Below are 17517 nucleotides of genomic sequence, written 5' to 3'. Positions count from 1 at the left end.
CTTGGTAACTTCCTACACAGCAGTGTTTTACTAACTAGGAACATCATCTGGGGAGCTTCTTAAACAAATTCCGGGACCCTATCCTGTGTTTCAGAGATCTTACTTCATCCATAACACACTGTTTGCTCTTCACCTGGCTTCCAGATTTGTCTTCTAAATTTAAACAATAGATTGGGGGTTGGAAATGGAGTACACTTTCACCCACTAATAACTTTCCTCCAATGAACAGCCTCCCAGGTGAACAAGCTGTTTCTTCATGTATGACAATTCTTTGCATAAAATACATTTTAAGACATTATTTCAGACTTTTTTTTTATTTGATCTTAAATATTTTTATGCATGTTTCTGGATCTTTTAAATATATTGTGAAAAGTTTATTTTTGGAGAAAAACAAGCTATTCAGAAGTCAATGAAATGTTCTCTTTGAATTATCTGTTGCTAAAGTAAATACAAAATGATAAAAACCCATAAGGAAGTCTGTTTTAAAACATCTAATCTTTTGTTTGGTTAGAATGGACCAGAGAACCAGTTTGTGTTTGAGCAGAGCTTTATCAGACTCACCTGGGAAGTAGAATAGAAAATAATTACTGGCTAACAAGCCCTCAGCCTTGGCTTTTCTTAGTGTTGAACAGAATACCATCCACCAGTTATTAATTCCAGGGGAGGACTCTAAACACTTCTGCCCATGGAATCTTGGTACTGGAGTTGCCAAGAAAAACACAACACAGTCAAGCACTGGATGGAGTAATGCATTACTTAAATAGAGAAGGGACAGAGCAAGATCACTTCCAATCATGTGCATCAATTTCTCATGGCTAGCGGGTCACCCAGGGAGGAGACATAGGGCAATTTACCAATGTTCACCTCTTTTGTGCTGCAGTGAAAAGCCACTCCCCCTCCTCCATGGAGTCTGAAATATTGAAAACTGGGGACATGCCTGAGGGCCATGGGACACCTGCTTAAGCAGAACAAGGGACACTCATTAAGGGAAAGATACTCCCATACAAGGCACATGCTGTGTAGGCTATTTATCTCAATAAGGAAGTGTTCAGGCTCAAGGCCCATTCTTATGTGGCCAAGCAGGGATCAAAAGACTGTGCACATGAGGCCGCCTTACCCAACATATACAGCTTACCCTAAAATACCTACGAATATAGAAGAAAAGACAACAGCTCACAGTATTGTCAAGATCTAGGACAGATGACCTATTGCTAACATCTTGGGAAATTTTCTACCAACTATCAAGCTAATAGAATTGTAATAAAAAAAATACCGATAGTGTTAAGCAGCTGAAATCAGGGGGAATCTATAAAGACCATATCTTAGTCCATTTTCTGTTGCTCAGAATACCTGAAACTAGGTAATTCATAAGAAATGAAATGTATTTCTTATGGTTCTAGAAGCTGGGAAGTCCAAGGTTAAGGTGGTGTATCTGCTGAGAGCCTTCTTGATGGTGGGGACTCACTGAAGTGTCCCAAGGCAATGAAAGGTATCACATGGCTAGTGGCCTCAGTGTGCTAACATGCTAGCTAACTCAAGTCTCTCTTCTTATAAAGCCACCAGTTCCTCCCCCCACCATGAAAACCCATTAGTCCATTAACCATTAATCTATTAACAAATGAATGGGTTAATCCATTCATGGAGGCAGAGCCCTCATAATCCAATCACCTCTTAAAGGCCCCACCTCTCGATACTGCCACCTTGGGAATTAAGTTTCAACATGAATTTTGGAGGGGACATTCAAACCATAGCAGACAATTTGTCTTTCCCTATCTACATCAATTTACAAAAGACAAGACTGGTCTAACAATCACACTACCACGTAGGTCCCTCCTTTTTGAGGCAAGTATGTAACCTCGTCTTTCCCCTTATTAATACTGTTCTCCTTAACCTTTCCGTGCCCCAGTTTCTTATTCTGTAAAATGAGGATTCTAATAGTATACACCTCATAGGAATGTTGTGAGGATAAAGTAAGTTAATCGTGAGACAGAGCAGGAACCCCTTTTAGTCTACCAAGCATGGAAATAATGGAAAAATCTTGAGTCCCTTCAAGGGAGATTCCAGGCACCTAGCTAGCCTTGAAAAATAAATGAACCACCTGATAATCAAGGAGTTAGTAACAGTAGTCTCCCAAGCAAGTCAGAGTTCCAAGGTATTTGCGTTCTCTATAAAAACTAAAAAGATCACTTCTTATGTTTCTGAGTTGTTTTTCAGAAACCCCCACCAGATGGAAAATGCTGACCCACTATCTCATAGTGCAATAAATGCCCCTTTCTCCCACTGCAAATCTCAGTGTCAATGTCTGGCTTTAATTGTGCCAGGCGTGTGGAGCCCAGTTTGGTTTGTTAACAACAAAGTGTACAGGCACTTAGGACACTCCTGGCACTATGTAAGTTTACATAGTAAGTACTCTATAAAACATTAGCTATCATCATTTCTATGGCCAGTCCATACCTGGAGGTGCTCCCAGACTACTACTCAGTACAGCATGGAGGAGGGGCAATCTGTAGAGGTAAAGTGAGGAAAACTCTGATAGCAGTAAATATTGAGAACTCTTGTTTTTCACACACCATAGTACATCTGTTGAGTCTCAAAGAGGCAAGCAGAGGTAGGTGAGAGACCTTGTCTTAGTCTGTTCATGTTGCTATAACAAAACATCTGAGATTGGGTAATTTATAAAGAATAGACATTTATATCTCAAAGTTCTGGAGGCTGGAAGCCCAAGGTCAAGGTGCTGGCAAGTTCGGTGTCTGGTGAGAGCCTAGCCTCTGCATCCAAGGTGGCAATTTGTTGCTGCATCCTCACATGGCAGAAGGCAGAATGGCAAAAACGGCCTAGCTAGTTCCCTTTTATGAGGGGGAGAGCCGGCAGCAGGGAGGGGGTGGCCATGAGTTTATTTTCCTTTTCAGTTTTCTTGGTCTGACAGAACTCACCCATAAGTCCTTCTAAGACTAATGTTTCTTTGTGAGATTTTAAACTTACCGAATTTCTTGGATCAGCTAAAATATCCTTAAAGAATATGCTCAAGGGAATTGACCCTCTTGCCCTAACCAGGCAGCAGGACTTATTAAGAAGTTATAATGACAGTGTGGTACTAGCATAGAAACAAAACAAATGACAGATGAACAACATAGCCCAGAAACACTCATACTTGATATACAGAGAAGCCTGACAGAGAACTGTGGCAATCACTAAAGAAAAGAACTATTCAATAAATGGAGCTTGAGTAACTGATTATCCACAGGAGGGAAAATTAGATTTTTACCTTACATCTTGTACACATACACACAATTCTCAATAAATTAAACACCTAAATCTGAGAAGCAAAACAGTTACAAACAGGCAAATTTTACAGTGGAGGGAAATGAATGGCAAGCATGAAAAATTACTGACCTCATGAGAGGTCAGGAAAATGCAAGTTAAAACTATGAAATACTGCTTTATATATGCTAGAATGACAGTAAGAACACTGTCAAGGGAAATAGTGCTCAAGAGAATGTGACCATTTTGGAAAATAACTTGGCATTATTTTGCAAAGTTAAAAAATGACAAACCCTATGACCTGACAAGTCCACATCTACATATAAACTCCCTTGCATATGTGCAGCAGGGCACATTCAAGAATGTTTATGGTAGTACCATTTCTATCAACCAAAATTAAAAACCAAATGTCAACTGACAGGAAAATGAATAAATCGTGGTATACTCACACAGAATACTATACAGGAACTAACCATACACATAAGCACAAAAATAAATTGTAAACACAAACTCAGAAAAGCAAGTTGAATAAGACTTTGCATTAAGATACTATATGTACAAAGCTTTAAAAGCACAAAGCTTTAAAAATACAAAGTGAAACAGTATGTTTGGAGAACATACATGTGTGATAAAGGCAAAAAAAAAAAACCCAGTAAAATAATGGTGGGGGAGAAAGAGGCAAGGAGAGAAAATACAAAAGAACACACATGTATACGTGATTGGCAACTTTCCTATGTCTTTAGTTCAGTGATAAGTTTATGAGTGTTAATTTTGTTATTATGCTTCATACCTTACATGTTTTATGCAATTTTTCTATGTATCAATTATTATATAATATAAAAAATTCTTTGTTAGAAGCCTATCTCCTAGTGACTCAGTGGAATGGTGGGAAAAGTCCATTTTCTGTACTCTAAGGCAGAGGTCAGCACACTTTTTCTGTAAAGGGCCAGACAGTAATAATGTTACGCTTGTGGGCCATACAGTCTCTGTTGCAACTATTCAACTCTGCTGTTGCACTAGAGAGCAGCCATAGCTAGCATGTAAACAAATAGGTATGACTGTGCTCCAATAAAACTTTATGAAAACAGGTGGCCAGCTGGATTTGGCCCATCAGGCATATTTGCTGATGTGAACTAAAAATAAAATCCCAAGCCCTCTGCTAACTGAATGGACCCCTCTCGGCCAATGTGCCCCCAGAAATACCTTAAAGCTAAGTTCCCAGCCATGCTGGGATGGAAAAGAGAAAGCACAATTACATATGTATGATTTCCCTTCATACATATTCATGGCTCCTCCTATAGATACTTGTTAAATACATTCGTTTGACCACCATGCTCAGTATAAAATCCTGTTGCCTTTTATCTCTTCTTGGAAGTACGTGTGCCTAGGTTCTAGCCTGGAATCTGCTTCCCAACCTGTTGGAATGGCCGCCCAGCAGGTTGCTAACCTTCATAAGAAATAAAGCTCTCCTTTATTATAAACCTTATTAATTAATATTTTTTAGTTAACAATGACCTGTGGTCAAAGGTAATTTTTTTACTTTAGGCTCCACTATCTGCCATTTCATTTAGTAAACTTGGCAAAGCAGAAACTGACTGGAAGCTGTTTACCAATTCATTTTTATTTCAATTTTAACAACTAGTACATCATTCATGGCCTTAGGAGAAAGCTCTACCAATTCTATGTGTTCCCAAAACACAAACCAACGGATATATGTGAGGCCAAGCAATTCAGTTTTTTATTCACAAAGTGCATTCTTCAGATAGTTTCAAATAAAGTCTAATAAACTAACAGCCACTAGAGGCTCAGAAATGATTAGAATGGACTACAGCTATGAAAACTAATACCAATTTAATCAACAAAAATAAAATGCCATTAGGTATTTACTTATACATTTGTAGCTTAAAGGTCTGTGAATATCCTGTCTTCTGCCAAAGTGGAAACTATTATGCTTACCCACCATGGATTAAGCCTAAGGTTTTCACATTCTTTACCTGGATAATGAATAGAACCTTTCCTTTTTAATAACTTTTTTGCTTTTAATATAAATTCCAATGACTGAATCCCAAAAGAAAAAATATATTTACCATCAGAAAATGCAATTCTGTTTGTTTTAGTTTTCACAAAGTTTTAGCCTTCTGGAAAAGCTTACAGAAGCAGATACAGCAAAATAATCTCTTAAAGTACTTTTCTTTGGTCCAATTAAACCGATAACAAAATCACTTAAAATTTTAATACCAATCATGCCTCCAAATATCCTAGCTTCTAACAGATCAATACCAGTCTCAATATAAAATCCTTAAAAATCTATTGCATTCATTTTAAATCAAAAAGACCATCCCATTTCGTAATAGGTAAGCTACCAAATAATTTTACAGAACCTCACTGTATTTTTCACCAGTCCCTTCCCTGTTTTTAAGTCTTTTAAAATGTTATCTGAGAATTCTTAGGCTCCTAAAGGATTACAGTTTTTCTTTAGCTTATACACTGAAAATTTTGACAAGCATCTAAAAATAAATCCACAATTAGAGCAAAAAGAGAAGACAATACTTAAATCATTCCTTCCCAGCATAAATAGAACTAAGGTTATAAATACCAAATTTTAAGTAAATATATAATTTCCTACTTGGCTTTCTGAAAGGTAGCAGATACAAAAATAGTTTAACATTAGGTTTAATGAGGTTTATAGCACATTGTTAGCTTTAACTGCAAAAATATTTTAGCTACATTTGGAAAAAAATAAACTTATTGAGAATATAACTTCATATTTCTAAAAGCTAGATGCAAGAATACCAATTCTTCTCCTTTTAAGCAGAATACATGCCATAAAATTTATCAGTCACTTTGTAGGAATGAATACATTTAAAAAACACTGGTTATATCTGTGGAGAATTCCACATTTGCCTATTTAACAAAATTTCATCCATCTCATAAGGCTTTGGTATAGGCGATTCCCAGAACTTCCATCATTTATCTTTCTTCTTTGCCTCATTCTTCTTTCCTTCCTTTGTCTGCTCATCCTTCTCCCCTCTCATGTTTACATTTGCTGCTCCTTGATTTTCCTTCTGAGAATTATCGACTATTTGATAGTCCTCGAGAAGAGTGTGTCCTGTTTGTGTTGCAGTTTTCTTCACCATTGCTTTGATACCAATGTTGTTAATGTTATAGGCAGTGACGCCAACATTGACAGCAGAATCCACTGCATTGTGTGTAGCTTCTCCAGCAGTATGCCCGTATCTTTAAAACAAATTATATTAAAGAAAGTACAATAAAATCACAAATATAAAATGAGGTTTTCTGAATTACTGTTAATTAAGTCAAATGATTACTGTGTTATCCCTGAAAGCAAAATCAAAGTTTAGGTTTCAATTTAATTAATAACTTAAAACGTAGCAGAGAATGAAATCACACTGTGACAAAGCTGTTATTTTCTCCTTTAGTAAAAACAATGTGAAACTAAATTTAGACTAGCTGAGAAATGATGTCATAAAGACTACCGAATAAAAATAAAATGTAAATTGTAATATAGGTTGTTAATCAGTCATTTTTTTAAAATCTTCTCCTTCTGGAAATATAAGGGAAAATATTCACCGAAGCAACTGTAGGACACAAAGAATCTAGTCATTATACAATAAATGGTTTCAAGTTCTACCTTAACTAGTCTGTTGCTAAGTCTTTTAAACTATGGGAATCTGAGTTTGTCATAAGCAGAGATTCTATGACATTCTCCTCCACATCCCGCCCCACTGCACACTCACTGGCCTCCTTACTGTTCCTTGAACCTACCAAGCACACAAAGGCCTTAGGACTTTGTACTGGCTGGTCTCTGCCTGGACTTCCAAAGCTCACTGCCTTACCTTCCTCAAGTTGGCTCACCTATTCTCTTCTCAGTATCTGTTTAAATTTCCTTATACCACATGCGCCACCACACTGCCAATAAATCCCCCCTTAAATTGCTCCTTCTTCCATAACTTGTTTCCTTCTATGTACTATAGAACTTATTAATGATCATTCTTTATGTCTTGCTGTCTCACTAGAATATAAACCCCACTGGGGAGGGGAATCTTTTGTTTATTAATATATCCTAAATATTTAGAACAGTGCCTAACATTCAATAAATATTTATTGAATGAATAAAATCAGTAATTTCTGCCCTATCTACCTTAGAGTTTTCTGAATATCAAATGTATGGCAAAGTGCTTGGCAGTTATAAAGCATACACAAAAGCAGTTATTATTGATAATTAATATCAATATCTGTGTTTAATACTATTTCTATGAGAAAATGTAATTTGAAGTCCTATCCAAGGATACCAAAACATATCTCCCTGTTTTGTTTTACTCTTTACCCCTTTTCTGGTAGCAGGCTTTTAAAGCTTTTCTTGCCCATAGTTTTTCCCAAGTAGAGAACTGCTAAAGCAATAGAGAAAATTTTACATTTTCTCCAGGACATACTAGGTGCTTTGTGATCTATTACCTAGACATCTCATACTAACATTGGATCTGTCTTATGAATTAACAAGTCCTCTATTACTATTAGCCTGGCCTAGAACAATGGTTTGTGACCCCACTGGCTTGTTTGTGCTTGGCTTTTTTCAACCCCAGTGCTACAAATGTGAAGTAATCTTACTGTGTCCCTGAATGATGATTCTGTTCTGTCCTCTGCTTAATGTTAATAATTATATTAGAGCCAGCACATGGCAGAACCCTTAAGGCTGTGCTATTCTTGACTGGGGGCCTTCTCACCAGTCACAAGACAGAAAAGCTTCCTACAACTGCTTTCTGCCAGTCCCTGTTGTTTTGCAATCCCTCAGCATTGCACAGCATTTGCTGATGGTGCAGAAGACAGGGGGCTTTCTCATTACCAACCAAGCCCTAGTCACAAATACTATTGTCAGGTAGCAATGGCTATGGCTAAACTAAAAGAAAGGGGTAACAGCAGTTTCAACACTGAAAGAATGACCATAACTCTTAGTGGAGCAAGAGTTACTTAGGGTTTACTTCTCTTAGGGTTTACTTCTCTAGGACTATATGAGCTACAATGAAGTGACATGGTAACTCAAGACTCTGGCCATAGTTATGTTTTCCAGTATAGGAAATCCTCTGTATTTATAAACTTCCACTTCTGAGTACATGGAATGTTCCTTATTCCATTGATGTAGTTTGATATCTCTAACTGCACTCATGATATTTCTATATTTAACACAGTTCTAAAAACTACACTGTCTTTAACAATGTACTAAAAATGAATTTGTTTTGGAACTTTCCCGACTTTGTTCTTCCATGTTATCTCCACATTCAGCAGCATTTCCTGTTAATTTGGGGAAAATAGTACCAAGCTAGGAGTCAGAAAACTAGATTCTAATATCAACTCTGTCATATGATCTTAGTCAAGTCTCCACTTTTCTGCATCTCATCAACTTCCTCCTCTTTACCTCATAAAATGATGTGTATGTGTGAAAGCAGTTTGAAAGTTCTCAAGTACTACATATATATTTTGAAAGATCCTAAAAATGGCTTGTTTTCAGTTGTGTTTACTTTTTAATATAGCCTCACTTATTACTTTTGCTTTCCAATATGCCTTAGAACCAGTTTCCCTAGTGGGCATTTGTTCTTCTCTTCCTCAATAAGTAACTGCTCAGTCCTTTTCTTCAAACTGCACTGCTAAACACTCCTAGAAAGCATATCTCTGGCAAGAAGATAAAGTTCATTTTTGATCTCTTACTTTTAAATAAATTAACTTTAACTAGAGCTAATTAAGTTGTATTTTATATACTAACACTACCAATTGAAGAATAAAAAATGAATATGAAGTATACCCTAAATAAGTCAATCAGATTCAATCTACAATTTGAACCTGACTTCTCTGAAATCTCTCCAGTGTGTTCAATGATGTCCACAAAGACAACACGCTGGCAGTGATTCTAGATTTCACTAATTATAGCAGCATTTCCACCATAACAACTTTCAAATAAATCTGCCTGTAAATCAATTTATAGGCAACCTTCAAAATTATACTCAGAAATATTAACCTGAAATATTTAAAGTAGAAATAGCCTTTTATTAATCTATCCATCAAAGGCAGATGAGTTGTGGCCAGTTTATGAAGGACCTTCTAGGTGAAGCTAAGGAGTTTAAACCTTACCTTGAAATGAATGAGAAATAAAAAAAATTTAAGCAAAGAAATGGCATGACCAAATTTATTTTTCAGAAAGATTCCTCTAACTAAAGTTGCACTGTGAATTTTAAGAGTCTAAGACTGAAGGCAAAGGAACCACGTAGGAAGCAAGCTGTGAGGGGGATGAAAAATGATGATGGTCTACTCTAAGGTAGTGATAACAAGGCTTAAGGGAAAGGGATGAATTTACAAATCAACAGGAGATGGTAGCAGAATGTCTATAGCAGTATACAGTTGGGATGTATGAGCCTAAAGATTAAGACAAAAGTTAACAGAAAACATAGATTTGAGAGTTACTGGAGTATAAATCCTAATTGTAGCCACAGGTGTAGATGAGATTATCCATGAAGAAATGAAGATAGAACACTGAAAGAGAACACTGACAGAACACCTTACAAAGAACCAATATTTAGCAAGTGAATGTGGAAGACAGTAATGCTGAGAAATAGTCTGATACGACAAAATAGAAAGCTGAGCTAAATGAGAATACTCTTAGGAGATCATGCAGACAGCTAAGCCACCAATCCTAATAAGCATGAAATACTGGAACAAGAGCAATCAGGAGGAGAGGCTCCAGTAGGCATATGATTAGACTTTATCCATGAAAATTTCTGGAAAAAAAATCTACTCATAAAAAAGACATGTTTTTCAAATCTATGGATAACACAAACTAGAAGACTGGCTAGTATGACACACCACAATCAAAAGCACAAATAAAGGAATGATTTAATGACAGGTCAAAAACAACAAAGTGAAGTTAGGCAAGTGCAAATGAAAGGTTTTAATTGTATGTACAAATATCAATTGTCCAAAGACAAGATGAAGGTCCAGATTTTAAAGGCTTATTTTTTAAAAAGGTCAAGTTTATTCAGGCACAGTGGCTCACCTCTGTAATCCCAGTACTTTGGGAAGCTGAGGCAGGAGGATTGCTTGAGCCCAGGAGTTTGAGGCTGCTACAGTGAGCTATGATTGCACCACTGTACTCCAGCCTGGGTGACAGTGAGACTCTGTCTCCAAAAAAAAAAGTCAAGTTTGATATCAGTTAATAAAGAGGATATACTCTTTGTCTTCTGTGCCATACTTATCAAGTGCAAATATGACTAACACATGGGAGGCAAATTCCACTATATTCGATCTGATCACAACACATCTGGAACATGAGATTCAATTCCAGATGCCACGTTTTCAGAAGAGCACTGATAAACTTTAATTTGTCCCTATCAAAATAAACATAGACGATGAGCAGAATGAAGGACCTGGAAACAATACCATATATGAAACTGTTAAAGCAACTGATAGTACTTAGGAGACAAGCAAAAACCAAGTGATGGGCATAATGATGATTAAATATTTAACTCCTGAGTAGATGTTACATAGAACTGGTTTTGGATAATATGACATTTGCCATTGGAGTTACCCTTTCATCCAGTGCAAATTTAAGGGGAATTTTACTTAAATTTCACTATACAAACCAATAAAATACTGTACTGTAAAACAGTAAATTTCTTACAAGAAAATATCTATTATTAAGCTTATTTTCCACAAAAATATATTCAAAGATAAAATATTGCTAGGGAAAATAAAAATGGATCTAGTTTACTGGAAAAGTTATATTCTTCTTTAAACAATTTAAAGTGGAAAAAAAGAAGCTTAAAGGTGAAATTTAGAAGCTATGTAGAAGGGTGATGAATTATTTAATAGGTACTACTATACTAAAATTAAGTGTAGCAGGTTTAAAGTTACATATTGTTTTTCACTGTTCCTGCAGGCCTTCATGTTTCTAAATCTAAAATAAGACAAAAGTTTTAATGTAACTGACAAAAATAAACTGAGTCGTAACAAATAGTTCTTACACATTTACCTGAAAATGTTAAGAGTATAGTTATTTAATCCTCTGTATTGGCTTATACTACCAGAAATCAGATAACGAATTATAATGCATTTGTTTTTCTCCTAGGCATAATGCATATAATTAAGGCAGATTTAAAATAACTACTTTGGAGAGTAATAATTTATCATAGGCAGTAAGAACACAATTTTCTTTCTTTTTTATTCTTTTGGACAGTCTCACTCTGTCACCCCGGCTACACAGCTCTCTGCAATCTCAAACTCCCGGGTCAGGTGATCCCCTTGCTTCATCCCGAGTAGCTGGGACTACAGGCACAGCCACCACACCCGGCTAACTTTTTCTATTTTCAGTAGAGACAGGGGTCTCGCTCTTGCTCAGGCTGGTCTTGAACTCCTAAGCTCAAGCGATCCTCCTGCCTAGGCCTACCAGAGTGCTAGGATTATAGGTGTGAACCACCACACCTGGCCCCAAATTTTCTTCATTATACTACCATCAGTTGGATTAGTGTACAACAACACAAATGCTCACTATATCAAATATTTTTGATAGTATAAGTGTAAATAACTAAGAATGTAAATAAATGTACATAAATAAATCAATTAATTAAACAAAGGTACAACTATCTTTTCCATTTCTTCAGTTCTGTGACTAAGTTATTACTGGTTTAATACTTTTAGTTTCTTTCTCTTAAAAGATATTTTCTATTTCTGGGTCAGATTATCTCCACAGGTGAGAAAACAGTATTACTTGGGTAAATCCTTTATTCTCTACTGCCTCTCCCATCTTTCCAAATCTCTAGCAGTAGAAATTAAATTACTGCTAACACAATCACCCTCATAGTTAGAAATACAAACCTACTTAATTCTCACTTACATGATTTGTATTTATTCCATGTATCTTTGGAGGAAAGGAAAAAAATAATAGCAATACATATCATAATAGAAATAAATTAGCTCAGAACCACTGTTAAAATACCCTATTCATTACATTAAGTTCTCCTTGCTAAGGACCAGAAATACAAAATTTACATCAAATCCCAGTACTTCCTAGTTATGTGAATCTCAAATTTTTAATAAGCTCATTGTATTTAGGTAAGTATTTTTTTCATTAGAGTAGGAAAAGGGCAAATCCAACAAAGTACTTCCTACTTTCTAAATACGATTGCCTAATTATCTGTGCTAACAACAAATGACAATGACAATCTAAAAATAATTTACTTTTGGCCTAAAGGCACTTCTGACTTCCTCCTGCTCTTGCTACAAATAAATAAATTATTTTTCTAATTATGACTGATCCATCCAGTAATCTCAAGGGCAGAAAAAAATTCATGAATATTAGACAGAGGTCAATGCCACAAGTGGCAAGAAGTGCACTGGAAGACTTGAGTTTTACATTTCCATCAAAAGAATTTCAGACATACTCTATATTCTCATTTTCAACTGTTTTTTATAAAATTGACAACCCAAGAAGATGTGCCATGTTGCTTTGATTCAAAGATATGTGTACCCCAAACAGAGCAGGGCAAACTAATGTAGCATGGAAATTAAATTAGTATTTCCTAAGTCAAAGGTAATTTACTGTGGTGGGAGGGAATCTAAAAACATGTTAGATAATGCTGGAAAGTACTAAGCCTGCACAGATTACCCACCAAGGGCAGTGGTGGCCCAGCACTTTTCTCTGCACTTCATAGCACACGTTCTAATGACAGAAACACTTGGTTTATATTCCAGCTCTACTTCTTACTAGGGGTGTAATCTTTAATAAGTTATTTAAGTCTCTACGCTTTGGTTTCCACATCTATAAAATGGAGATAATAACAGTATTAAAAATTAAATAACATGTATGAAAGCACTGAACATAGTGCCTGACACATAAGTATGAACTCAAATAAATGTTAGCAGTAAGTGGATAATTAACACAAAAAACAAAGAATTGTGAACACCACTAATATTACTCTTCTTTTTTCTTTCTAAATAAACAGTAAGATCCAAACTAATTCAAAGCTAAGAAAGCAACCCAGGTCCATCATACTAGATTTAGTTTTTAGATCTTAATTCTTTTAATACTGTGTAAAGGCAGTATTGTCAGGTAGAAAGAACAAAGAGCTAAAAGCAGAAGATCCTGTTTTAAATCGCATCTTTAATACCACTTGTCATAAATTTGTTTAATATAGTTGCTGCTTCAGCATTCGCTTTTTAGGCCTCACATAAGTTGTCTCAAACCCAGTTGTATCCCATCACCTTTGGCCTAGATCCCTCCCCATGTGGTTGCTTGCAATATAACTGGCTTGTTCCTCATCTCACTGACTCAAAACTCAACACACCCCACAGCTGCTGACCACGAGAAAACCCAACAGCCAACACCAGAGTCAAGTAAATAAGTTCTCCCCTTCACGCATGTTTTCTTTAAACTAGTCAATCCACATCTCCCACTGGAAAGCCAAACGGATAACATCCATGGACCTTAATGAGGGCATAGTCCCACAAGGTCCCTTCTCCCTCACATGCAAGTGTGCTCACTCCCTCCTTCCCCCACCTGCTGACTGAGCACCCTGCTGTCTCCAGGAAGTTCCATCAGCCCTCATGGATACCCCTCTTTTCTCATGGATCTGTAATAAAATGCTTCTATTAATTCATGTGTTTTTTTGTGCTGCTTCCTGTGACCAACACACCCAAACCTAACTCTCCTCCTAGTTAGGGGTTTCCTTTAGAATGATTTAGTAGGAATAAATTGGGCATAGGTCAGATAAGAGCCATAAGAGTGTATGCCAGTATAAACAAGTTTCCTGAAAGAGGGACACCTGGTCATAGGTCAGACGCTTAGGCATTAGGCTGTCCACCAGGATAAAGAAGTATCCATGAAAGGTACACTATAAACATCCACAACCACCTCCCCTAGGGCCTCGTAAGGGCAGGACTAGAATTTACAGCCACTCTCTAGAGAGATCGTAAGGCCAAATTAGAAAGAAATCAACCCCACTTATCAAGTAAGCTTGCACAATGCATTCATTTCTACACCTGTCCATTTCTTAATATATGAAGAAGACATACCATTTGTGCATCCCAATACAAATGTACAGTGGTAATTAGAGTCAAGTAAGACGTGACAAAATTTTACAATCTTTGTATACATAATGGGCTAATGGGGGTATAATAGTTTAATTATAATTCAAGTTTTTCAGGCAGGTATCACCCACCAAGAACATGTAGTTAATAAGGGATACAGAAATTTCAGGCTTTTAAAAAAAATTAAACCTATTCTTTACATTAATGATGAATATTTATAACAATTACTAATACAAAGCAAAGTCACAAGAATTCTATTTTACCAAAAATATTATTTTCACTATTGAAGAAAAACAATGAGTGAAAAAATTGTTTTATCAGATACTTAATAAAAATAATTACATAATTACCTTTTTGAAGATAGAATCTTGCTATGTTGCCCAGGCTGGTCTCAAACTCCTGGCCTCAAGTGGTCCTCCCACCTAGACCTCCCAAAGTGTGGAATCTCAGGCGTGAGGCACCCCACCCAGCTTACATAATTATCTTAACTATCATGGAGTTTTACAAATGCTATAAGAGATTTATTCATTAAAATGATAAAATTCAACTTACTTGTATTTGACAGTCTGTACAGTTTCTGCTGAAACGTTGTTAACAATGCATTTAGCTGCACATTCCAATCCCTGCCAGACAGTTGAAAATCCTGCAAACATATTTAAAAGTAAGTAAATGTAGCCCAAAGCAAACAGACCTTCCTAGTTAAAATTCTGGGCCCTTTTGTTACCTTGAACACTACTTGCTGCTACAACCATAGCACCATCCAGGGGAGATTTCCCATCTTTGTCTTTTTTAAGAGATTCTGGAACCAGTTTGCTTCCATGCTTCTTGACGTGTGGAGCTAGTTCTTTTCCAACACAATTTGCTACGGTGCAAACTCCATCGACTAATATAATAAAAAAAAGAAAATTTAGAAAAAAACGTATTCTTCCCTTGATTTTACCATCCATTACAAAATTGTTAAGTGGGGATCTAAAATTGTTTTACTCCATAATGTTACCATTTCTACTTAAGGATGAGAAGCTAAACTGGGGCTTTTTTTTTTTTAGAAATAGGATCTCACTATGTTGCAGGCTGTGGCCTTGAACTCCTGGGCCCAAGTGATCCTCCTGCCTCAGCCTCCCAAGTAGCTGAAACTGCTGGCACACACCACAGACAGGCTATTTTTTTTTTAATCAAAGGCTATTGTTTGCTTTAAAAATGTGTTTCCAGAGCCTCCTGACGGTTATAACCTCGCCTCTTAGATATACACGTTCTTCCTGGCACTTTTGTTTGAGAAAACCATCCACGTTTTCTATCTGATTGTTGCAATGCAAGATTGGTAGGTACACCCTTTAGTGTTTTCCAGCTAGGTGTATTTGTATTTATCTCAGTGAAATAATAAGGTATTTAAGTCTATAAAAGTAAACAACCCAAAATCTGCTTCAACAAATACCAAAAAAGATAATCTTACTAAATTTAATGGTGATCCATTAGGTCCTATCTGACCATCTTAAAACAGTAAACTTCAGCGCTCTGATTCTCAAAGGACAAGGGGTTAGAAATATATTGCTTAGAAATCACTAAGTCAGCTTTTCTCAAATACTACAACCCTCCCTCTTGACCATCAACTTCCATGCAGAGACCTGCTTTTCTTAAAAGAATATGTCACATCCCTCAGATGGATTCAAGAATAACAAATTCAATCACCTGCCACATGATGACATTTTGGTCATTTTGCTGTGTATATGATGATGGTCCCATAAGATTAAAATGGAGCTGAAATATTCCTATACCCTAGTGACATCACAGCCATTATAACACTATAGCACAATTACTTTTTTAAAAAAATAAATTTAGTTTGTCCCAAGTGTACAGGAGTGCACAGTAATGTCTCAGGCCTTCACATGCACTCACCACTTACTGGCTCACCCAGAGCAACTTTCAGTCCTGCAAGGAACATTCACGGTAAGTGCCCTATACAGGTGTATCATTTTTTCTCTCTTATATTGTATTTCTACTATACCTTTTCCATGTTTAGATACATAAATACTTATCATTATATTCCAATTGCCTACAGTATTTAGTGTAGTACCTTGCTGTACAGGTTTGTAGCCTAGGAGCAATAGGCTATACCATCTAGTTTGTATAAGTACACTCTAGGATGTTTGCATAATGATGAAATCACCTAATGACACATTTCTCAGAACATATCCTTGTCATTAGGTGACAAAAGACTGTACATTCTGAACTCCTCTTGCAAGATATACACTGTCCTCTCCAACTAATCAAAACCACTCTTTAAAAACCAGAGTTTCCCAGACTTTAATATGCAAATAACAATCACCTAAGGATCTTGTAAAAATGCAGATTCTGAATCAGCAGGTATGTCTGGGGCCTGAAATTCTGCATTTTTAAGGCTCCCAGATGGCTTGATGTTGCTGGTCTGTAGGTCCCACTGTGAGTAGCAAGGAGAAACTGCTTTGTTTTAATTCTTTGTTTTTGAGATTAAATCATCTAAATAAATATTTGGATTAAGAGATTATTTTAAATTTAACTTTAAAGAAGTCATCTAAAATTACTTTACCCAGGAATTGACTGACTTTTGCTGCTCCTCCTGTAGCCTGCTTCGCTATATAAAGTCCCTTGGTGACAGCTGGACTAACTTCCACTGGTTTTTCTTCTGGTTGAATCCGTTCTCGGAGTTTAGAAGCACCTTTCTGGATTGCTTTGCCAGTAAATTCAGCACCTTTGACTAAACCCCAGCTCACCCAAGAAGCACCTTTTAAAAATAAAATTCAAAATTACATAATATTAGGGCCTACTACTCTTTCCTAAATAACATCGAGAAAAATAAAAGGAATTTGATATTCAGATCCCAAACACGCCATGTCATCAACTTTCCTGATAACTTCATACTTATAGTTTCTTCCTGGAATATACGTCTTTTCTAACTAAACTCATCTTTCAATACTTAGGTCATATATCACTCAGTGACAAGAGTTCTGTATTACGCTACGCTGAGACTGTAACTTGTAGGTATTTCTACGTTACTTACCACACTATATTAATGTTAGGTATTAATTTTGAGTTTTGGTGCCTTTAAGATAGTATTTGCCTAGAGGACCCAGACATCCTTACTCTTTTTGCCTTAGTCCAGGCATCACTTTCCCCCATGACATCCTGAGG

General features: G+C 36.4%; 1 protein-coding gene across 2 annotated transcripts in view; it reads right to left on the bottom strand.

Moving 5' to 3' along the window:
• Nucleotides 1–5325: 5325 nt before the first annotated feature.
• Nucleotides 5326–17517, bottom strand: part of SPART (spartin) — a 30543-nt gene continuing 18351 nt past the window's right edge. For both annotated transcript variants that reach the window (XM_069467335.1, XM_069467334.1), the window contains exons 7-10: nucleotides 16916–17110; nucleotides 15077–15235; nucleotides 14905–14995; nucleotides 5326–6498 (exon numbers count right to left, since the gene is read on the bottom strand). In XM_069467335.1, the coding sequence (XP_069323436.1) occupies nucleotides 6228–6498; nucleotides 14905–14995; nucleotides 15077–15235; nucleotides 16916–17110 (716 nt within the window). In that variant the 3' untranslated portion in view covers nucleotides 5326–6227. The remainder of the gene's footprint in view (nucleotides 6499–14904; nucleotides 14996–15076; nucleotides 15236–16915; nucleotides 17111–17517) is intronic.

The sequence above is a fragment of the Eulemur rufifrons genome, chromosome 4, assembly GCF_041146395.1.
Source record: "Eulemur rufifrons isolate Redbay chromosome 4, OSU_ERuf_1, whole genome shotgun sequence".
NCBI classification, from domain to species: Eukaryota; Metazoa; Chordata; class Mammalia; order Primates; family Lemuridae; genus Eulemur; species Eulemur rufifrons.
The sequence above is the reverse complement of the archived record's forward strand: the minus strand, read 5'-3'. Positions and strand labels throughout refer to the sequence as shown.